This window comes from Mustela erminea, chromosome 9 (assembly GCF_009829155.1).
Source record: "Mustela erminea isolate mMusErm1 chromosome 9, mMusErm1.Pri, whole genome shotgun sequence".
NCBI classification, from domain to species: Eukaryota; Metazoa; Chordata; class Mammalia; order Carnivora; family Mustelidae; genus Mustela; species Mustela erminea.
The window spans coordinates 23,800,278-23,824,563 of NC_045622.1; the positions used below are offsets into that span (position 1 = coordinate 23,800,278).

Genomic DNA, 24,286 nt, shown 5'->3' on the forward strand with positions numbered 1-24,286 from the left:
GAGGACAAGAAAGGGTGCAGTTAGATCTGGAAACATGGAGCACCCGGTGAGAGTATAAAGTCAAGAAAAATGGCAGTTCAAACAAAATGGAAAAAAAAAAGATAAAAAATGGGTCAGTATAAAAAAAAAAAAATGGGTCTGTAAAGTTGCCTACAGTTACAAGAGATGAAAGGGGAAGAAACAACCAACAGTGGCTGGCTGAAGACCGAGGAAGAAAAACAAGAAAGCCTACAGAGTTGTGGAAGCCAAATGCAGAGCTTCGGAACCTCGGGTGGTTGGCCAGTGGCCACCAAGGGAAGGATGGTAGCCACAGTGCCTTGGAGGGATTAGATCCCCTCCCCTGAGGCATCTCAGGAAAGTGCATGTTTTGTCCTGCTCTGTTTCACACATGGTGGCAAGATGCTAAGGGAAGGGCACTCTTCTCCCTATCCCTTTGGGGGCTGTCAGAGGACACAGCCCAAGCCCACATGTTTCACCTTTACGACACTGGAAACAAATAGAACAAAGCCCCAGAAATCTGGAAGCTACTGGAACGATGGGCATACCCTATCCCTGCTCTGCTTTGAAGGTGAGCCTACTCTAATGACTAGGACCACATATGTCCTCATCCATTCGCCCTCCAGTCAAGGTTTCCTCTACTTTATGACCTCTGCCTAGCTCCACCCCCCAAACTTCAGAGTCAGGGACTCTATCTTCCTCCCAACCCACGACCCCCTGCTGCTATCTCTTCAGGAGCATCTTCTGCCCTTCCCCTCCCATGCCTGCCAAACCTTTGGCTCATCGTCTGCCTTGCCCCTGCCCCCAAAGTTTGGAAAAGAGGGAATAGGGGAATATTTTCACAACACTACATCACAAACCATGCTGGAGTCCACAAGATTATGCATGATCTGTTCTTCAAGTTCATGTCCACCTTTAGCCAAGCAACCATAAATGTCCCCGTGTTTGCCTACTAATGACTCAGTACACAAACTCTGTGGGAGCAAATCTGGCTTTTCTTTGGTCAACTTCAGAATTCAGGGCCATGAGTATATGAGACACAATAACTATTTCTAGATGCTGCTGTTTAAACAGCAACAACAACAAAACAAACATCTTACACCCAGGGGCGAAAATGAATTAACACTGGATGTGTGCCTTTGCGGGAACAGCCATTTTTCCGGAAATGGCGTAGATATCCCCACACTCTAGTAGGAAGAAAGAAGACAGAAGACGGGGAATCAGAGAGCCTGGATTCACATCCTGCCCTGCGCCTATGGAGCTGCGTCACCTCCAGCTTGTCCCTTAACCTCTAGATTTTGTTCCCTGAGCAGGCCAGCCTCAGTGATCTCCACGCTTCTCCAAGTCCAGTGACTTTTTCTGCGGATCAATCCACATTCTGTTTCCCAACCTGTGACCCACAGCTTTCATGGGTGGAGGAACCCCTAGAACCAAGAGTTGTCCTAGTCGTAGGTAGTTTGGATTCATGACAGGAATACCTTCATATTTTTCTAATTCTTTCCTAAGACCATGCTCAAACACTGCTTGGACCCCATGTCCCCCGTTTCTCCGCAGAGAACTGTGAAGCTTCGGAAGCACCTGTCTACCGAATAGCTCTCGGGCCTCCTGCCTCGTTGATGCTCAGGAAAAGTCGGGACAACCAAAAGACAGTCTCTCAGCTTCAACCCTTTCTTCCCATTGCATGCAGTAGGCCTTCCACATGAGGCCGAACTCCACAGGCTTTAACCTAGTCTGGGCTTCCTCATCCTCAGAGGATACTTGACAAGATGCCTGCTTTCACTCAGCCCCCAACACGTCATGAAGAAACTCTTGAGGCAACGCTAAGGGGGAAGTTTGGGGCCAGCCACATCGGGGCTTCAGGAGGACACGGAGGCCCATCTGCTTCAGGAGGGCACGTATGTCCCACTCCCTGGAGAGGCAGAGGGGAAGGAGGCAAGCAGAAATACTCCTGAGCTTGGGTTCAGCTTTCCTCAGCACTGGTTGAGCAGGAGGAGGGAGGGGAGGGTGTGGCCGCCACGGGAGAGGCAGGAACAGACAAAATAGGAAACTCTCAAAGGGCAGTTTAATTTTAGACTCAAAGCCAGGAAATTCTTCTTAAAACAATAAGAGTGATGGGCTTGGGCCTCGGTGAAAGGGCAGGCCTGACCGCCTACAGGTTTCTGAGGGAGAAACGCAGAGCCTGGACCTGTGCCGCAGAGACAGGCTCCTCAAAATCCTTCTGGAACCGACCACAGCTGAGGTGGCTCGTGGCAGGTGGAGACCACAGCGGCCTCCACCCACAGCCAGCTTTTGGTGACCCCAACTGAAGCTCCTGGGTCACTGGCCTTGCCACCAGCCTGAGTGCCCGCCTGGCCTTGACACTTACCTGCTGGGAGATCCGCAGGGAGATACGTGTTCTTTGTCTGCTTCTATCTACTCCCTTAGTGTGAAGCCTGCCGCCTCCCAGTGACTGCAGAGGTGACAGCTTTGGGCACCCCACAGGGGAGAGGTAGAGGGCCAGATGACTCAGTGCCTCCGTCCGGGCCCAGGGTTCCTGGGTGGAAAAAGTCACCCAGGCTACCGGACCCAGCAGTAATTCCAATTTGCTGAGTGCTCTATAAAATGCAGTTTGGGTTTTTCCTAAATCCAGGAAGATCACCTCATCATAAATAAGGCAGCTAGGTGCGTGAATGAAAGTCTACTGTAAGTGCTTTGACATTATCATGTATCTAAAAAATGAGGATAAATTCGGTAGTTTAAGGAGTGTCCTTAGACAGGAGTCAGGAGATCTGGGTCTCATGCTGCTTCCCGCCAGCTCTGTAAACTCAGGCAACTTACTTAATCTCTGAGGACCTTAAGTTCCTGATATCGAGAGATGGCCTGTAGGTTGTTTCTCTAGGTGGTGCCGCCTGAACCCAGTATCGTAGAAAAGCCCCCCTTTTCAAGATGCTGGAGAAGTATACTGATCAGTCTTTCCCAGCACAAAGAGTGATGGATGTACATAATTTCCCTAAGCATCATGTTCCAGCAATCTCTCCAGGGGAAAAGCCATCACCATGACAAGCAACAAGGAAAAAAAAAAAAAAAAAGTCCAGTGTTCCCTTATATTCCAAATTTCTTTTGTGTCTTTCTACTTCTCTAATCCCAAATGCTTTATCCATTGTTCTCCAGGATTCACACAGAGGAGGAAAGAATGTTCTGTGCTAGGCTTTACAGCAACAAGTGCGAGCCCTTCCCCAGGGCAGCAAGGACACCTCGGACTCCCCGGTGACCACTCCAAGGCTAGAATCCTGAGGCATGCGGGCTGGAGGTGAAGAGTGTGCGAACAGCCCTGGGTAAGAAGGGAATTGCTTCCCAAGGAGGTCCAATTAAACTGCAATTACTCAAGATAAGAGAACCAGGTCTGTTTACACAATGGGGTTGTAAACCACCAGCCCATTACAAGGGAACTTTGATCTGGTGGCGAGGGAGCTGTTTCTGATGCAGGGTAGTGATGAAGCAAGGAGGTTGCACAATCAGAATGTCTCCATCTTCACCCCAATAGCCCCCATCTTGCTCGGGCAACACCCTCGGATGGACAAGTGGGATCATCTCCACTCCCCCCGTCCATGTTCCCATCCAATGTGATCAAGAAGTCCAGAGAAGAGCACAGAAGAGACAGTGAGCATAAGCGATAGAGAATTAGCTGAGGTCATATCTGGGGGAGGCACTCAACAAGTATTTTCTCATTGAACCATCATGATGGTCTTATATGCAAAATTATACTCTGCCTCTCACACAGAGGAGGACACTGAAGTCCAGAGAGGTTAAGTAATTTGTCTGAGGTCACATGGCTAAAAAGTAAGAGACCAGAATTTAACCCACATCTCTGACTCCAAAATCCTTTCCATTATAATTGGATGGGCTGCGTTCCACAGCTGCCACTGCAGGCTGTCTCCCATCTCATGTAAGAGGCAAGAACAAAGTGGGTCTCCCTCCTGCCTCCCCAGAGTGTCAGAAGGTAGAACCAGAGTTATGTATCAAAAAAAAAAAAAAAAAAAAACAATCGATCAATCACTCGATGACAGAAGGAAGAAAGAACATGTACAAAAGAGGATTTGCTCAAACCACAGAGTGGTTAGCAAGATCCAATCTCAAAAGTCTCTGTGTTGGCAAACTGTGCCTGAGGGTGTGGTTTGGAGCTTATTTTTACAAATGTACTTAGCTAAGGCCCATGGCCACGCTACCCCTCTGGCGGGCACCACACTGGAGATTCAGAAGGGCTGCCAGTCCCCCGAGTTCCACTGGAAAAGGACAGGAAGTACAAAGGACAATGACTGAAACCAGCCAGTGGCGGCAGCCTTCCTCGGCCCCCCGGAAAGTTGATACTCGATGTGCTCTCCGGCATATGAGCATCACCCAAATTACTCAGTGATCCTATGTCTGAAATAGGCCTGACCTCATAGCATGTTATTCTATATGATTATAGTCATTAAGTGTCTAGAAAGTATGATCCTATTCATCCATTCATATAGTAAAGTTACAAGCCAAAAAAAAAAAAAAAGGGCTTTTGTTGGACAGTTTCTGAAATGCTTCTTTCATAGTGACCATATTTATAAGAGAAGAACATTTGATCCAGAAAGTGGAAGAATGTCAAGTTTTTCATGCCTTTACTCCATCTCAGGGAACATGGGATGTTGCCTAAACCCAGAGCCGTATCCTAGGAAATTTTGGCATTTGGGACCAACACAATCACTCTTGCCCAGCATATTACTCTATCCCCAAAGGCCTGAGTTCTGAGAGGAGGTGAGTGGGCAGTGCTAGTCCTTTCCTCTGAACAGTTCAAGGTGCTTCCTAAAGTTTGTATGGCCCAGGGGTCATTCATCCCGGGGGGACCTCCTCCACACATCCTCCTTGCTTTCAAGGTGGCCAAGGACTGGGACAAGTTTGGTCAAAACCAGGAGTGGCCCATCCCTCCCATTCCTGCCCCCCCCCCAGCTCCGCAGCCTCGGTGGCACGGAGGAGAGGATGACGCATGAGGGGATGAAGGGACCAGCGCTGCTGGGGACTTCCAGGGCTCACCATGGGCTTGCTGAGGTAGCATAACAGGAAGGAGCACTTCCTCCCGTTGGATGAAAGGGTCCCTGACACACAACCCATATTCGTACCTGAAAACGTCACCCCCTCCCACACAATGGCCAGACAACTCCCCAAAGCGTTGTTGCTCGACCTCCCGGCTATGACGCCACTTTATTCATGGCCATCGTCCCCCAGAGGACTGACCTTACAAGGAGAAAAGCACGCATCCTGACTTTGACAAGCTGACCCTGAGGCAGATAATGGGAGTTTTGTGTAAGAAGGCCGTTACCTGTAACTGTTGCTTATGATGACTTTAAGCCTTCTTCTGGTACCCCAAATGATCGAGTCACGCTGATGCTACCTCTAATTTATGAATGAACAATTGGAGAATTAGCCATCTGTGGAGACTAGAAAATATTCGTATCCTGCTTTAGATGGAACCAAACTTTAGATTGAACAGTGAAAGCAGCAGCCAAAGCAGAACCCCTCATAACATGAATATATTCTCACTTGTTTTTCTTTCGTAAGATTTCCCCTTCTGAAGTAGTAATTTACACGTTGCCAAGAGCCGCTTAGACCAGTCTGTACATGGAGGACCATCCTACCTTCAAACCCGATCCCGGGGCTACTGCCACCAGGACTCGTAAGCCTCACCCCTACTGACCTGTGGGGCCGAATAACCCTTTGTTGTGGGGACACTGTATCATGTGTATTGTGCGATGGCTGGCGGCATCCCCTGCCTCTACTCTCTAAATGCCAGGGATGCTACTGTCTGCTTTTAACAATTAAAAATATCACCAACTATCCCCTGGGTGCACAATCAGCCCCATTAAAAACCCACTGCTTTACCATTTTCCTTCCACCCTCAAATCCCCACACCCAAGACAGAGTTTCTTTTCTTCCCAGCCTGGCCTTACCAGACTGGAGCCCAGGGCACCAGGCAGGAGGACGCAGATTATTGGATTAAGTACCATGGGTTGACCTCTAGATAGAGTGGCTCCAACAGAACTGAGCAGGTTCTGGTGTCTGCAGCTTTGACTTTCTTGTCTGGGAAAGTTAATGAAGCTGTGCTCACTCCTCCCCGAAATCTTCCGTTGGGATCAAGGGTGTGAGGTCTGTCAGTTTCGCTAATGCCAGTGTCCCAAGGTTAGAGTCTGCAGACAATTTACAGATTCTTTGTTTCTTATGGTGTTGGCTAGGTTGAGATTCTCTGCAGGGGCTGGTTGATTGACCCTAAGTTTGTACCAATAAATTTTATTTATTTGTTTGTTTATTCATGCACTCATCTGTATTAGGGAGCGCACCAAGGCGAAGAAGTCACAAGACTTGACTGCTTGCATTAGGGTTCTGAAAAGTTGCCTAACTAGTCCCAGTGATGGAGAAACTGAGGCCCAGAGAGAAGTTAGGCGTGAAAGTGCTGGAGTAGTAGTTAGCAGTTCTTACGCAACCTTCTGCTTTTACCCAAGCAGCTCTGAAATTCGCAGCGAGAAGGATCCCGCAGGTTGATAATACTTTCCAGATATGGCTGTTGGGGCTGGGAGCAAATGAGTCCTCTGTTTTGCAACCAGTGGAGATCATTTAAAATGCATTAAAACTAGCCAGTGAATTCAGTTAGGGGTGGGGTTGTTTGTTGAAAATATGTACCCAGAGCTGAGTTTTGGTTTTCTAATTTCATACAATTTCCAGACACCCTGCCAAGGTTAATTTAATACTATACCTGTAGTTTGCATACTTGTAATACCATGTATTTCAGTGTCTAAAATACAATGCATACAAATTTGCATAGCATTGCTTTTTTGCAGAAGTTATTGTCTTGTTTACTTTGATTACCATACTGGCAAAGATAATTAACATAGGCTAGTTTTTAAATCTATTCTTCCAAGCCAATGACATATTTTGCCCTGAAATCCCAAAACCCTTTATTTGTTTTAACAAATCTCTTCAATATCATCTTTAAGAACTATTTAGTGTAATTTGTGTTGACCTCAGATGATAACCTCTGTGTGAGAAGCAGGAGGAGGAGTCTTTCCCTGACAACTTTTCCAGTCCCTTCTGTGACCAGCAAGTGCAAGACTCTGGGTGATTTCTACAGAGCAAAACTGAGTGACGGCTGGTCAGGACTTGTGTGTGTGTGTGTGTGTGTGTGTGTGTTTCTAAACATATTTCTGGTGTTACTCTAAACTTTTTCCTGATTCTAATTTTTTTAGAAAAGTGAATGGGGGTTATACAAATGCAGCAGCCATTTAAAACAGGAAAAAAAAAAGGTATTTCAGAATAGTCACTGAAAAAAGCAGTGATAATCACTCCTTGAACACAGAATAGCTTTTGGGCAGTTATTTTTTCAACAATATGGAAAATAGCTTGTGAATACATCAAATCTTTCAAAATACAATTACAGTGAGTGGGCGTGGTTAACGTAAGGGTACCCACGTTGGAAATTCTGCAGATCCTCAGGCAAGACAGTCCAAGACCAGAGTCAGAAAAGAGCTCTAGTCCCTTGGTGTCTCCTTAGAGCCATAAATGTACAGGGAAGATCTAGCATTAAGCTTATCTGTCCATTTCCAGAATAAGCTAAAAGAGTTCAACGTTTACACTGGCTTTCTTCATATGAAAACATACAGAATTTGAAATGAAAAGTCAATAATATATCAGCTAGTAGTAAAGGTTCTTTCAACATTGCAATTGATCGATGGGATCATCATGGGATCGCTCACACAATCAATTGATAAGAAATGCTTCAAAACCTTCTACTGATCAACGCATTGCTTGAGTGAGGGTTTTTTCCCTGAGGGCAAGAAACTTTATCTAGTCTTATTTTTAAAGTTCCTTTTACCTCTCTTATTCTGGGATTTATAACATTTTCTTGTAAACTTACTATTCCATTTCTCAATTTTAAATTCTGTGATCAGAAGGCTTGTGATATTTAGCTTTTATGTATGAGGCCCCAAATAAGTTTAACCATGTTAAACCCAAGGTATAGCGATATGTGAAAAATTTTCACCAAGTGAACTGAGCAGTGAAAAATCACCAGCCTTTAACCATTAATCGTGCTTGAGTCATTTTCTCTGAAACTCAAACACACTAAAAAACCTTTCTCAGCAAATCCATCAGTCTTGGATTTTTATTTTACGTGCCGATAAAAACACAGATAATCTCACAATTTAGCTCCTCCAAGAGATTCAAGGCTGATTCCAAATCTGGAGTCGGGTCCCGGCTTCTCTGTCCAAGAGAGGTCAGGACGCTGGAAAGCAAGGGGAAGCCAGGAAAGGCAGGGTGGGCAAGGGGAAAGCAGGGAGCGGACCCCACTTACCGCCATCGCAGGACGTGTTGCTGAGTAAGGGGCAGGGCCACTGGCTGCAGAATCCACAAAGTAGCTCATGGTCACTTTCAGCACCTGCGTGGGAGAAAGCCTTCACTGAGCCACTGCTTGCACCAATGTGTGCACTAGAAACCAGAGGGTTCGAGTCTTAGAAGTGGGTGTCTCCTAGGAACCATAGAGCTCACCTCTTCTTTTTTTCAATATTTCTTTTGAAGTGGGGAGGAGGGGTAGGAGAGGGGGAGACAGAGAGAATCTTAAGCAAGCTCCACGGGGAGATTTACATGAGACCCGATCTCACAACCCTGAGATTGTGACCTGAGCCGAAATCAAGAGTCAGACACATAACCGACTGAGCCACCCAGGCACCCCTAGAGTTCACCGCTTTATGCTACAGAGAAGGAAATGAGAAATCAGAAAGATAAAGTGACAGATCACGGGCACATAGAGAATGGGCAGACCCCAGACAGAGCCAGTCTCTTGACTGCAAAGTAGCAGGGATAGTGCCTAGCCTGTGTGAGCTACAGTCAAGAAGCAGGAAAAGCATCTACAAAAAGACCCTTTTGCAGGATGTCTGGACAAGAACCAGGTCTTACGTGTCATTTTTAGTAATATCCCCATCTATCACCCTCCCTCCACCCCAACCAGGCCTGGCACATAGCAGGTGCACTCAGCACACCGGTCTGGCATAAATTTGATAACAGAGTAAAAAAAGAAAGGCCTGAAGGGAAGAAGGATGGAAAAGCCCTACTGGAGAGACACATCCACCAGGACCTAAGACACAGATAAACAGAGAGAAGCCCTGAAAAACGGGTGGAACATTATTCATCTGGAACAAAAGGAGAAACACTATGAAATAATTCTTGAGCAGAGCTGTTATCTACACCAAAAATCCGACTGTCGAGAATACTTGAGGAATGTTCTGGCTGAAGGGATTTTCCAGCTGGTTGTCAGTCATCAGGAAAACCATTTATGTATCAAACATTTTTGTTAATCTAAATGCTTCCTAAAGTACATTAGTTCACACACTTTAATCAACTCAATATTATATACTGAAAAAAAGTCTTTCCTAAGTGATTTAGAAGATTTAGTTCTTGGGCACAGCATTCGAAGGCTAAATTCCTATGGTTAGGAAGTGACGTTTTAGGGGTGCCTGGGTGGCTCAGCTGGTTAAACATCTGCCTTCAGCTCAGATCATGATCCCAGGTTCCTGGATCTAGCCCCAGCTCAGGCTCCCTGCTCAGTGAGGGGTCTGCTGCTCCCCTCTGCCCCTCCCCCGACTCGTACTCTTGCAGGACCGTGCTCGCTGTCTCTCTCTCAAATCAATAAAACCTTTTTTTTTTTTTTTAAAGTAACATTTTTGTTTTAACTTGACTGTTTCCGGATTATATTTGTCTTTTCCTTTATTCTTGCTAATATGTAAAGCAACCGGCACATTTCAAGGAAAAAAAAAGAGTATTATATGTCCTATGTTCAGTTTGTGGTTTTGGTTTACTGTCTTCGTTCAGTTGACAGCCAATGAGCCTATCTTCCTTCCTACGAAATGTATTTAAACGATATAGTTAAACTGGCTCAGCAACAGAAAATTATACCGACTAAGGACTACAGTTACAGAGTGGCTAATATTGCATGGTTGAGATCAGTAAATTAAAAATCGTCAAAAGACATATCTTAGCCCAGAACTTGTGCTTCTTGTTTTCAACTAACCCTTTACTTTTCTTATGATGCATTTTCTCCAAAAATAGATGCAGACAAAATAATATTAATTTTTAAAAATAAAATAACTAAGGGGACACCTGGGTGGCTCAGTGGGTTAAAGCCTCTGCCTTTGGCTCAGGTCATGATCCCAAGGTCTTGGGATCAAGCCCCACATCAGGCTCTTTGCTCAGCAGAGAGCCTGGTTCCCTCTCTCTCTCTGCCTGCCTCTCTGCCTAGTTGTGATCTCTCTCTGTCAAATAAATAAATAAAAATCTTTCATAAGTAAATAAATAACTAAGGGTAACTAGGCTATGTTAATCAAGATGCTATTCCTTGTTTTTTAGGGGGAATCGATCTCCGTTGCAGCAAAATGGCCCCTTAAGAATTTCCGGTGGTGAAGCTTAAGAGGAGACAAAGACCAAAGTATGCAAGTCCAACTGGATTTTTAAAATCCAGTTAATATCCAGTTAATATCACCTGTTTCTCAAAACAATGAGGAGCTATCTTGAATCAGACCGAACATGACATATGAAAAAGGTACATACAGCATAGGTCAACGAGGACTGATCCTGACCATACACTGTCAAAGATAGTCTCAATGTGGGGCACCTGGGTGGCTCAGTGGTTTGGGCTGCTGCCTTCGGCTCGGGTCATGATCTCAGGGTCCTGGGATCGAGCACCACATCGGGCTCCCTGCTCCGCAGGAAGCCTGCTTCCCTCTCTCTCTCTCTCTCTCTGCCTGCCTCTCTGACTACTTGTGATCTCTGTCTGTCAAATAAATAAATAAAATCTTTAAAAAAAAAAAAAAGATAGTCTCAATGAGTTCAACATTCCCTTTCCTACCAAAGCATTCCTTACCTTTAATCTTGAAATCAAATGCAAAAATCCTAATGAATCGTCATCAATCTACACATCCCCACTTGAAAGTTTTTGATCTGCTCACGGATGAAACTTATAACTCAGCAACACAGAGTGTGTCATCCTGAGAACAGATTAACCATGATCAGATTCCCTAGGGTACAACTGGCTTTCCCCTCCAGAGCCCTGCAGGACAACCTATACCTTTGGGACCTGTCAGGTATGGGAGCACTGTTTGTGCCAGCCATCCAGCCCTCCGATGTCCTCCCCAAAAGTCCCATGGACCCCCTGAGTCATCACAGACCTCAATCATTCATGCAACAAGCACAGTGAAGGCGTCCTTTGTTAGAAACTTGTTTACCCATTCAGTAAATCATTACTACGCGTCTGCTGTGTGCCAGGCCCTGTTCTGGGCATTTGGGACCCACCTGGTAAACAAAGATCCCCGACCTCATAGACCTCACATTCTCTCCGACTCAGAATGAAGCTGAGAAAGACAGTCTCTATCTCCAGGCAGTGGCAAAGACAGACTTACATAGGACTATAATACAAGGTGATGAGCAGTTTATCAGCAATCTAGAAAGAAATAGCGGTCAGTCCTACTAGGTGTGGGGAATGGGAAATCGTGGAAGATTGCAGTGTGAGGTGTGCCCTTGTGGCCATATGAATCACCCCTATACTCCCATAAGTGGCAAAGATCTTTCCTCTTCTGAATTCCTGTTTTATTTAAGTATTTGTAAGAAAAAGGATTTTTGGAAGGGGCAGCCTTGTCAGGAAGCCCAGCTCGAGGGCATCAGGAGTTTCAATCTCAGCCAGACAACCCCCCTAGGAGCAACACAGCTTGGGGAGAGGTTCGGTGGAAATATGTGTTTTCTGTCCAGCAGACAGAGTGAGGGAGGAAACCTATGGCCCCACATATGGTTCATTCAGCGCGGGGCTGTGTTCCTGCGGCTGCGTTAGATGAATGACACTTCCCTTGGGGAAAAGCCCTTTGCCCAGGGAGGAAGCCGAAAAGAGGGAGTTGCCAGAGCTCTCAAGGGCTCTCATCTCAGGAAATAACTCTGGGACAGAAATGGATTACTGCTGTATTATTTTTTGGAGAAAGAAAAAAAGAACTCACCCTTTCTCCACTTGTAGATTGTGACACAGAACAGCTGCTTGGGACATAAACCCTTTCAGGAAAAGCAAAAAGTGTCTGGGTGACACTTTTTTTTTTTTTTTTTTTTGACTTGTTGGCCAAGGAGAATTCCCTCCCACATAACATGAAACATCAGCTGGACCAACGTTTTTGTTGTTTTTTGTTTTGTTTTGTTGTGGCATCATAAACGTTTATTACCTAAATACAAAACAACTGTGTGGCTTAAGATTTACTCCTCAGCCTAGAAGCAACCAGAGGCCCGCCAGAGTGAAGGAACGATGTGAACACCTGATAACAGAGTTGTGTAGAGCTGAGCTCAGTTTTCTTGAAAGGAAGCAGCAATGGCCAAGGAGCAGATAAATGTGTCTGAAGTGACTTAATTCTCAGGATCCTGCCCCAGCCTCCGGGGGTAGTGCTCCCCCTCCACCTTAGGGCTCTTGCTACCCAACACGGATACACCTCTGCTCCTGTAACGTGGAACGTCTGTTCCCACAAGCTCATGGGGCCAGTCCTCTGTTCCCTGCCCTTCTCACATGACCTCCTTTGGTAGAAATGCCTCCTGTCCTGCTCCTCAGCCACCTACCTGCTTCTCTTGCTGCTTTGAGACTCCTCTCAGAAGGTCTCGCTGCCAGGGACCCCTCCTGCCCTACCCTTCCCTCCCAGGCAGGACTAGCTGGCCTTCCCCTCTGTTCCCCTTGCGTGTTTCTGCCACTGTGCCTAACACATTGGTTTATAAACATCTGTTTCGGAACGCCTGGGTGGCTCAGTTGGTTAAGCGGCTGCCTTTGGCTCCGGTCATGATCCCAGTGTCCTGGGATCGAGTCCTACATCGGGCTCGTAGCTTGGCAGGAAGCTTGCATCTCCCTCTGCCTCTGCCTGCCACTCTGTCTGCCTATGCTCGCTTGCGCGCTCTCTCTCTCTGACAAATAAACAAATAAAATCTTTAAAAAAAAATTTATAAACATCTGTTTCTATTTGCCTCTCCCACTAAACTCTGAGCTATCTGAAGACAGGCACTATGTCTTTTTCATCTTTGTATCTCCAGACTTTAAGATAGACGAGGGGGCATAAGAGATTTTTTTTTTTTAATTAGTGAATGAAAGGATGACTTGGTCTCCCAAGAAGGAAAATGTAAAGTGGATCAGATTTTTTTTTAGATTCTCTAATCAGAGAATCTGAGCAGATCCCAGATCTGAATAAAGATCCACTTGAAATAATAGGTGTGGGGGCTCCTGGCTCAGTCGGCTGAGGGTACAACTCTTGGTTTCAGCTCAGGTACTTGTCATTTCAGGGTCCTGAGATGGAGCCCCAGGAGTCACCACTCAGCAGGGAGTCTGCTTCCTCTTACCTCTCCCTCGGTCTCTCCCCTCCCCCTTGCCCCCATACACACTCTCTCAAATAAATAAATCTTTAAAAAAAATAAAGAATAGGTTTGTTGCGTGATCCATTTCTAAGCTTTTGCTCTTAATGTCACCTAGTCACAGAAGTGTTTTCTACCACCCCATGTGACACTGAGCTGCTTCTTGATTGTCTCATCAACGCACACCCCATTAGAACTTAAGGATTTCGTCTGCATCTTCACTCTCTGCTCCAGGCCCTACACAGGTGCTGGTAGGCCACACAGAGACTTGCTGATTCTCAGAGTTAAGTTAGAAAACACGTACATGCCCTTTAACTCACCTAAGTCCTCCTCCCCCCCCCCCCCATGTGGAGAAAGACAATGGGCAATGCTGTAACCCAGTCAGGCTGAGATCTGACTCTAGGTCTTCAGCCACCTTCCCCTGGGCTCCTCTTTTCTCACTCTCCTCAATTTTCCATATGAAAATGCTCAATCCGTGCAGAGGACAAAAAAGATAATAGTTTGGTTTATGTGGGTGTGTCAGTCCAGTAATGGACTTTGAACAGTTTTTTGTGGGACTCAGGGGAAAGCACTATTCTTTGTAGAGCATGTTACCCAATGGACCTCTTCTAGACCTTTCCACCCTCCGCAAGCTTAGAGACTTGGGCCTGACCTGCAGGCTGAAGCTGCCTTTCACCCAGATCCCTGCAGGGCAGGGTGAGGGAGGCCCAGAGGGCAGAGAGGCTGGGGAGGAGCAGGGGTGTGTCAGACCTAGGCAGAAAGAATAGGAAATGCCAAAGAGAGAAGACTTTCATGAAGGCTGAAGCCAGTTCACATCAACTCTGTCCTGCTTGGCTGCATCTCTACAGGAGCACGGTGACATCAGTGTTTTTTATTCTGGGTTATGTGCTCTTCAAGGAAACACTATGCCATTAAGGAAATAGTAAACTGCACTTAAATGATTTTTCTTTCTTTTGAAAACGATTGTTTTTGGAAAAAATAATATATATTTATTGAAGAAATTACAATAAAAACACAGAAATGTCTAAAATAAATGTCAAAATCACCCTAAATCCCACTGTCCAGAGGTAATTATACAATACTCTGTTCAATGTTCCTCTGGGTGTTTTTTAATGTGTCTTTCCGAATGTAAATATAACATATACACATGATCATAATTTTACCTTCATGGTATAATTTTCTACATGCTATGTTGTTATCTGCTTTTTTCATTGACATTTGACATGTTATGGACATTTTTCTACTTCAAGGAATATAACTCTACATTCCAAAGTTTATGGCTGTCGAGTATTATGCTCTATGTATGCATTATTATTGACTTAATGAGTCTCTTATTACTGTATAACTAACTTGTCCGAGTTCCTTGTCATGATAAAGGTTCTAAAATATTTTCTCTTGTCATTAAATACCTACAAGTGGTATTGTTGGAACAAGGAACGTCTACAAAGTGCCTTCCATAACAGAGAAGCCAAAATTACACAACCACCAACAACGGCACTGTGTTCTAACTTTGACCTTACCCTCCAGTCTTCCTGTTAACGTCACAGATCAGGAATCATGGTTCCAATCTATGCTAGATATAAAGATGGCACGTGAAGGATTCAACTGTGGAGTAAAGCTATGAAACATAAATAATGTAGATAATTTGCTATGCAAAAATTAAATAGATCTGCTACTAGGATTCAATATCAAGAATTTAGGATTCCCATCAATCTGTATTAAAAAGACACCCTTGGGGCGCCTGGGTGGCTCAGTGGGTTAAGCCGCTGCCTTTGGCTCAGGTCATGATCTCAGGGTCCTGGGATCGAGTCCCGCATCGGGCTCTCTGCTCAGCAGGGAGCCTGCTTCCCTCTCTCTCTCTGCCTGCCTCTCCATCTACTTGTGATTTCTCTATGTCAAATAAATAAATAAAATCTTTAAAAAAAAAAAAAAAGACACCCTTTTGGGGTGCCTGGGTGGCTCAGTGGGTTAAGCCTCTGCCTTCGGCTCAGGTCATGATCTGGGATCCTGGGATCAAGCCCCACACATTGGGCTCTCTGCTCGGCAGGGAGCCTGTTTCCCCTTCTCTCTGCCTGCCTCTCTGCCTACTTGTAATCCCTCTGTCAAATAAATAAATAAAAAGTCTTTAAAAAAAAAAAAAAAGACACCCTTTGGGCCTAGAATGCAGGAGGAAAAGAATTTGACTGACAAAAGGACTATCCATTCAAAGAAAAATAACAGAAACTTTGCCAAACTAAAGACATTGTCATCCATGTCAAGGCAACATCTTAAATCTCCAATGAATAGTTTGAGTTTCTTTTTTATGAATGCCATGAAAATCTGTTTTTAAAGACTCAGAGGGAGCATTCCTTCTTTTGGGAAGCTTTCCCTGAACCCCCTGGGCAGTTAGATGGACACTCCCGGCCCTCGTCCACAGGACTCAATGTATCAATACTCCTACTTTGGTATTTGCTATTTGGTTCAGAGTATTTCTTTTATAAATGTATGTTTCTGCTCCTCAATCCTGAGCTGCTGGAGAGTAGGGACTGCCTTTTCATATGCTACATAGTAGACATGCAACACGTTTGTTGACTGAATGAAAGAACCTGTCCGTGAAATAGAGTTAGAACATATAACAGTATGTCTCATAGCCTGAATATACTCAAGAGAGTGAAGATATCTCTAAAGCAACAACAAAAAGACCCATCACCTGTGATGACGTGTGTCCATATGCAACACTAAGATTAGACTTCTTCAATGTTCACTACATGCAGGATCGTATTTTTCTTTAAAAAAAATTTTTTTTTTTTATTTATATGACAGAGAGTGAGCAAGAGAGCAGGAAGGGTAGGGAGGGGAGGAAGAAGCAGACTCCCCACTGAGTAGGGAGCCTGACACAGGACTCCATTCAGGGACTATGGGATCATGACCTGAGCCAAAGGCAGACACTTAACCAACTGAGCCACCCAGGTGCCCCAGAATCATATTTTCCTTTAAACTAACAAATGCACCAGATTGACAAGTTTATCTATTGTACCATTCTCTCTCTTAACTCTCATAAGTAGCTCACTGGTATTTTTCCAGTCATTTTAGTAGATCTCTCCTTTGATCTGGCAGGGTAACAAAAGCTGCCAAGTTCAATTCCCCCAAGAACTCAAATTTAAGAGTATTTAGATCATTTCCTAAGGAAACTTTGGGATTACAATAAGGAGAAAAGAAAAATAGTTCGAAGGATTGGAGATGGTTTCTCTTCCTTGCTCCTAAAATTTTTAAGAACTTCATTGTCTTGACTGTGTATTTCAACATTACAGTAGTAAACATTCCTTCTTATTTTAAGTGGCCAACCCTGACCTATAAAGGCAGTGTTCTCATTTATGTGCTGTTGCCTTCTGTGTCTTAAACCAAACAGGCCACCTTCACTAAATGCACAAAGCAGCCACTCAGGGTACAGCTAGCATTGCAGTCTTACTTCTCCTCCGCTTCACTGATAATTAGTGCTCCAAACCTTACTTGAATAGAGGCATGAACATGACTCATAGCCATCTCCTATTTCTCTAAACCACCCCCATCTCCTAACTAAGCATAACACTTTCAAGTTCTGTATAAATTGACATAGCTCAACCAATCTTTCTTGGAAGACTATAAATACACTCATGTTATCATATGATTGCAAGATTATATTGTTTTGCCCTTCCTTAAGGAGTAACTCGTAAATATGTCCTGAAAAAGAGAGAGAATATGAGATGGTTTTAGTCTGTTGTACCATAGCAATTAGGAAATAAGGAGTACCTCACAGACTATTTTATGTTTCCTCCTCATGGAAACAAATCCTTCCCAGTCACACTGCTGGAATGGCTTGTCAACAGTGGGCAGAGTGGGAGTTGCTTCTCATAGACATCAAGGGATTACATCCAAACCTGCCTGCTCTTAAATGCGAGGAATTTATGAACACGATATCAATCCCAATCCCTGAAACCTAGCAGAAACTGGCACTCTACTTTTTTCTGGGCAATCAGGCTTCATGTGGGAACATCCTCTGGGAGACTGAGGGTAACAGTACCCTATTTTACAGTAAAAGTGCCCACAGCCTCATCTCCAAATGTCATTCCTCAAATGCTGTATTTAACCACGAAATTCAGCAAATAATCACAGTTGGCCACCATGCACATCATAGTTATCTATGAATAGCAAATCGATAAATTTAAATTGTTTCTTACTAAGAAACCAGAAACAGAAAAAGAGCAAGCTAGAGAAATGACATTAAGTACTCGCTGCTTCACAATGACAGATATAGTGGAGGTCACATTATATGAGATTCTTGGCCAAGTCAAATCCAAAGAAGGTCTGCAAGACTAAAAATGTCACCTCTAACCCAATGGATGGGGCCAAAGAAATCCCTAAAGAGCCTAGAATTTTAAATAATTACTTTTTTACTCACAGCATGGAGAGCACATTGGATACAACCTAGAATATGGAGATGGTTTGGGCTCCTAAGAAGCTCTCAACAAGACTGAAAGACATCATGAACAGAGGTAGCTACTAAGAGGACAGGAAAGGGGATCCGGATAGATTTGAATAATGCCCTTTTCAAACTGAACCAAAGGAGACCAGTTGCCTCAGATCTCTCAAATCCAGCAAGCAACTTCTTGGGACTATGTCAGATGGAGATTTTCACGGTGTTGTTTTATTTGTTTTACTGCCCAAACTGTAAGGTTCAAATTTTCTGAATATAATGTTCAACAGCTTGCTGCCCTTCTTGCAGAAAGAGGGACTTTGCAAATTTAATCAACTTTGGAGTTGACCATCATGCTTTGTTTTAATACACTGGGCTCAGAGAGGTTAAGTTTATCAGCAACTAAGAGCTCTGGAGTTACAGCCTGTGGGTGAACTAGCAGCTCCTCACTGAGCCTATGGCCAAGGGCAGGTTTGTTAAGCTCACAAAGTCTCAGATTCCTCAACTATCAATTGGAGGTAATAATACCCATCCTTTCGGGATCATTGAGAAGGGTTGGATAAAATAAACGTGCTTAGCAGTGCTTTATGCATGATAAAATGGTCAACAAATAGTGGTTCTTATTTATTGCTGTCTTGTCATAAGGCCTGGCATTAGTAAACATTCATACTTTCATAGTTATAGTGGGTTTTATTAATTATTATTTTTAGTGCCCAAAGGAGCAGACGCTATTCATTCAGGTATTAGAACTAGAACCCAGATGGCCTAAATCCCTTGTTCCTTTTTCTAAAGGACTTGCATTTAAATAATCAGAAAAGGATTCCCTTCCGTAAGCAGAGGTTGAGTAGGCATTAGTTAAGAATTTCCCTGAAGAGCCACAATTTCTGTTGAATAGTAGTCTATTTGTACCATTGTTATTCATAAAACCGAGAAGTAAGCATTTTTCTTACTGCGAGGAGCAAACTCACTGAGAGACTGCAAGGCACAAAGGGGGAGATATGGTAGCCTCTCGAGTCAGACCGAAATTTTTTTGACTTAAATGTCTATCTTTGGTGGAGTAACTCTTTAGCAACTAGATACAAACATAAGGCAGTAGTAAGCTGCTACAGAAAATACTCAAGAGTTTTTGTTCGTTCACATTTTTTAATTTTCTTGTGTGTGTGTTTTGTTTTTTTCCTCTAGAGCCGCGCTTTCCCCAACTGATTTGCATAGGAATCACCTGGGAATCGCGTTACAATGCAAAGCCTGAGTCAGCTGGTCTGAGGTACAGGGGGAAGGTCTGTATTTCCAGCGAGATCCCACGTGATGCTGATGTTACGGCCCAAAGGACCTCAGTTGGAGGAGCAAGGAACCGTCTGGACAAACTTGGTTAAGTTCATGAGTGATTACAACAAAGCAGGTGTTGAGGGGGCAGGGCCCCCTGAGGATCAGGCAAAAAGACATCTGTAGCACAGGCTGAGCAGAAGTTCGATTTTTAGCTTAGCGACAATACAAACCTGGCCAGGGAAACACATGCGGCTCAGGACCTGTCTCTGCCCCCAAAGCCATGTGCCTGAGCATGGGCCCATCTGACAAGCCTTCTAGCCTTTCCTAAGAACCTGTGGTTGTCGTTACTTAGCCTCGAATGTCAAGAAACTGCCATTGCTGTTCTCTCCCCACTGACAGGAATCCTTTCGTTTAAAAGGTCACCAGGGGGGGCGCCTGGGTGGCTCAGTGGGTTAAGCCGCTGCCTTCGGCTCAGGTCATGATCTCAGGGTCCTGGGTCCTGGGATCGAGTCCCGCATCGGGTTCTCTGCTCAGCAGGGAGCCTGCTTCCTTCTCTCTCTCTCTCTGCCTGCCTCTCAGGGTACTTGTAATTTCTCTCTGTCAAATAAATAAATAAAATCTTTAATAAATAAATAAATAAATAAAAGGTCACCAGGGGCACCAAAAGATGATGAAGGAAAATAATTTGCATTGTATTTTTCACAATTTTAAATGTCCTAACACTTCTGGAAACTCTCCGGTTTGTGTTTTCCGACTTCTGAGGCATTGGAGATGATTTCCAAATGAAAGGTCAAAAATTTACAGGGGCACCTGGGTGGCTCAGTGGGTTAAAGCCTCTGCCTTCGGCTCAGGTCATGATCCCAGGGTCCTGGGATCGAGCCCCACATCGGGCTCTCTGCTCAGCAGGGAGCCTGCTTCCTCCTCTCTCTCTCTGTCTGCCTCTCCAGCTACTTGTGATCTCTGTCTGTTAAATAAATAAAATCTTTAAAAAAAAAAAAATTTTAAATATAAAAAAAAGGCTAAAATTCTGGGGGGAGGGGGTTCTACTTTTCCACATCACTTGAAAATTTCTAGATTTTACTTCTCCCAATGAGCATATTTTTTGACATTTTCACCAAGAGGTCCTTTCCTGACTCTCCTAGTGAGTACTACCCCAGCCTTCTCCTCTAAGTTCTTGATACAGCAGCAGCCCTTAGTCAACTGGAATATCAAATCTATCCTCTTCTATGAGAAACAAAATTGATCAGAAATAGATGTCACTCCCTGCTCCAGACATGATTTCTTGCTATCTGAGGTCCCCAGACACTCATAGACTGTGTCACATAGCTTAGCAATCATATTGTCTTTTATTTTCAACTTCTTTTCAGGTAAGACCTTGCCTCCTAAAATAAAATTATGTTGATCTTAGAAATGGAACATCCATTATTATTCCTTGAGTATCTGTTACATCACCCAACACAAGGCTGGAGACAACACAGAAATTCAATCAATATTTGTCCCAAGAGACACCGGAGGAGAGATATGCTGATCTGGTCAACTAGACCTTTAACTTTTCTAATGGTCAGTATCTCTCTGACAACGAATGGTCGATCTGCAGATTCCCCTTTGGGAAAGAGGCCTATTCCATAGTATTCTCCCAAATAAGAGCAAATCATGAGTCAGAGCAGAAGAATTCAGCCTAAACTCGTGTCAGTATCTGAAAGCTATGAAGGTTGCTTTGCAATACAGTGCCAGCCCCAAGGTCTGGACTCACAGCCCCTTGGTTCTAACCGGGTCCTACTCTACATTGGTCATATCACCAAGCTCAGGGTCTTCAGCTGTTTGGGAATAACAAGGGTGCCCACCTCAAATACTTCGACGTGGGTTAAATGAAGTAGTCTGTGCAAAGCACTCAGTAAGGACCCCCGAGCATACTAACTTTAAGTGCTCGAAAAATATTGGGAATTATTTTCCTCCCGGTGGGGAGAGTGAAGGAAACCAGGTGTGATACTCGGAGAATAATCCAGATTAAAAGCTGGAGTTCCCTAAAGCTACATTTTCAGTGGAGCAGGGACGAAGGAGATGAAAAGACACAAAATGAGTTGTTTTCGGATCTGAGTTTTCCGAGGATTGAAAACTCACAAAATTTGCCTCCAACGCCACTAAATTGTTGCATACCACATTCAGTTTGCTCAAATACCAAATACGTTTTAATTTCTATAAAGAAAGAAAGAAAGATGGGGCGGGGGCGGGTGTGTGTCCCAGCTTCTGGGATGTCACCCTTCCTCCGGCTGTTTGCTGCAGAAATGGGAATTTTCAATGAGTAATTAGAAAAGGAGAGTCGCTGTGGAAAACAGATCTGTTCATCAATAAATAAAATCAGGAGGTACACCAGAATGGGAATTCTCAGTAAGAAATTCAGGCATACACTGAGGCTCTGGGTATAATCAAAGAGAGGAGTGTCAGGGCTAATCATTTGTTTCCCTACCATTCATCCGTCTTCTGCCTCCCCCTCCCCCAGGGACTGCACCCACACACCCAACTTGTTACAATATTACTTAGGACCGCCCCTCAACAGGATTGGAACTTTCACTCTCTATGCTGTTTACTCCTGTTCTCTCATCTTTGTGGAATAGGTGAGGCACGAATCATCATTCATATTTTAAGAACAGTCAGGTTAAATACCTGTTCTCCGTTACCAAGCCAATCTCTAACAGGACCCAAATGTACATCCACATTCTTGATGCCAAATCCAGCAGCGGGCTCCAGTTCTGACCCTGCTCGCCTTTGATCTTCATTATAATCTGAGGCAGGCAACTGGCCCAGGTCCATGCTCTCACCCAGCTGTCCAGGGTCAGGCATTACCAGGTGTTGAAGGAGGACACCTTTTGCCCACCTTCTTCCAGACTCTACTCTTGGACCTTGCGGCCCCTCTACCCACTAGCGTGTGGGTGGAAGGAGCCTGTAATCAGACCCTGCCTCCCTCCTCCTCAGCAACGGAACCAGGACGGAAGACGCTGTGTGGCTGCTTTTTTTTTTGACTGTTTGTTTTTTCACTACTGAGTTGGCAAGGATGGGAGTTGTTGATTTACAATTAGAAACAGCATGCTTCTTCAAATATTAATATTAATAACTACAATACTGAACACATGAAAAGGGCCTTTCATCTTCAAAGCTCTTTGCAGACATTAACTCATTAGCTGTCCCTTCCCTCCATTCAGGAACAATAACAGGTAAGTAAGAATCTCAACAGCAACAGTGGCCACCCTGCCAACCCTCCACGCATAGTCCCTGCCTGCAGAAGGGGAAGGTTTGTTTTTAGATAAGAAGGAGACGACACAATCCGGAGCCACGACAGATGAAGAGTCATTTTACAAATCATGAGGAATTTGCCAGGGTTATCATTTTAGAGGCTTTTTCCTGTTGTTTTGGTGATATGTCTCTTTTCAGTTGCCCAGCAATGGTATGAAATAAGGGGGGGGGGGGGAATGGTTTAAAATTAAAAAAAAATCTTACCCAAAAAGTAGTAAGGAAAAGCTACAAGTGAATACCTTGATCTCAATAACCCAGAATCTTTTTGAACAGTTCGTCCATGTTTAAGGCTGCTTTAAAAGGTGGGGTAACGGGGGCTTGTTAACAGCAGATGAGAAGCCACAGAGTGGCAATGCAGGATAAAATCACCCAGTGCAAGGGAATGGCCATCCATACCCCTTGTGGTTCCGTAGCATCGCCAATGAAGTCCATCTCTGCGGGGGAGAGGAGAAAAGCCCCGTGACTTTGCGACTCTCCCTGTCTCAGCTACAGCCCCCAAAACAGGCAGAACACGGGAGAACTGGAGTCACAAAACAAGGAAAAACACCAAAAAAACACAAAACAGAAAAAAAAGAACACCACAAAACAAACTGGCTAGTTTGACTTGCAAGAGTCAAACCTGTGGCAATTTCCTCTCTACAAAAATTCATTAAGCTGCGTGGCAGGAAAAAAAAAAAAAAAAAAAAAAGCAATAGGTTTGGTAGGAGTAAAAGAGAAAAAGAGGAATTTCTATGTTTAACTACAGCTTTATTTCTTTGGAGCTGCTCCAATATGCGAGGAAAATTCAGAGTTCTGACAAGTAATCTGCGAGTCTCTAAAACGTGTGTGATTTTGCTTTTATTAAGCAGGGAGAAGAGTGAAACACTCTTGATTTCAGACTATTTTAAGAATGTTAAGAAGTATTTTTGAAAATTGTTATTAAGTAATTGAATGGAAAATATCGGAAAATGTGAAAAGAGAAAGAGAAAACCCGCCTGTATCCTGAAAGTCCCCATCAATTCACTGTTTAATTCCCCAGAATGAAACAAAAAAAGGGGGGGAGCGGAAAAAAAAAGGAGCAAAGTTTTAGGCAGAAACTCACACTTCACTTACTACTTTGCCGGAGATCCTGGGTGAAGAAAAGGTCCTGAGTGAGCTTCCCTCAGTGTCTGTGGTCTCTTTCCAACTACCTGCAGGAATCCTCCGCTTGATGGCTATAGAGGATGCAAAGACCATAATGTTTCTAATAGAGCTGCCTCCTTAAATTGGGGGGTGTGGTCAAGGCCGGGAAAGCTGGGAAAAAAGGCAGTGTGCCCCAAGCCCTTGACAATGCGGAGGCAGACATGGGAACAGGCTCTTTGGTCTAGGTGGAGAAGCAAATGTTGTTACTGGCTGGGGTCACACCGAATCACACCTTATTTTCTATCCTTCAAATTATTCTTCAATTAAATATAATGCAGCCATGGAGAGTAATGGGGAGGGAGATGAGCCAAAGGGAACCAGCTCAGTGGGATAACCTGTCTCATCTTCTGCTGATGCATTAGATTTACCTTCTACTGAATATGTGAATATTCATGGATTCAATGGCGTCCCATTAACCTAGTCGAGGGGTCTGGAAATGGAAAGCTTGATGTAGAATCAGGTCCCCCAAGGCTGTCATAAAACAGGATATCTACCAAACAGTCACCTGCTCTGGTTTAGCTCTGTTAACCTGATGTGAAATGTGATGTTTCCTAAGGAGAAGGAAATAATTATATGGAATGGAGCACTGGGAATTCTTAAAAATAAAATTAAAATACCCTATTCGTGTAAGTCTGGTCTTAGGTGATGTCTAAAATAGATTAGTTTCATGGTCCTGACTCTGGCACAGCAATTAAAGGACAGAAATGTTCATATATTTCCCATTTAGAGCAA

General features: G+C 44.3%; 1 protein-coding gene across 3 annotated transcripts in view; it reads right to left on the bottom strand.

The window, feature by feature from the left end:
- ETS1 (ETS proto-oncogene 1, transcription factor) overlaps nucleotides 1–23,615 on the bottom strand; it is a 126,530-nt gene extending 102,915 nt beyond the window's left edge. For all 3 annotated transcript variants that reach the window (XM_032360080.1, XM_032360081.1, XM_032360079.1), the window contains exons 1-2: nucleotides 23,486–23,615; nucleotides 8,345–8,428 (exon numbers count right to left, since the gene is read on the bottom strand). In XM_032360080.1, coding sequence (XP_032215971.1) covers nucleotides 8,345–8,428; nucleotides 23,486–23,608 — 207 coding nt within the window. In that variant the 5' untranslated portion in view covers nucleotides 23,609–23,615. The remainder of the gene's footprint in view (nucleotides 1–8,344; nucleotides 8,429–23,485) is intronic.
- Nucleotides 23,616–24,286: the final 671 nt, after the last annotated feature.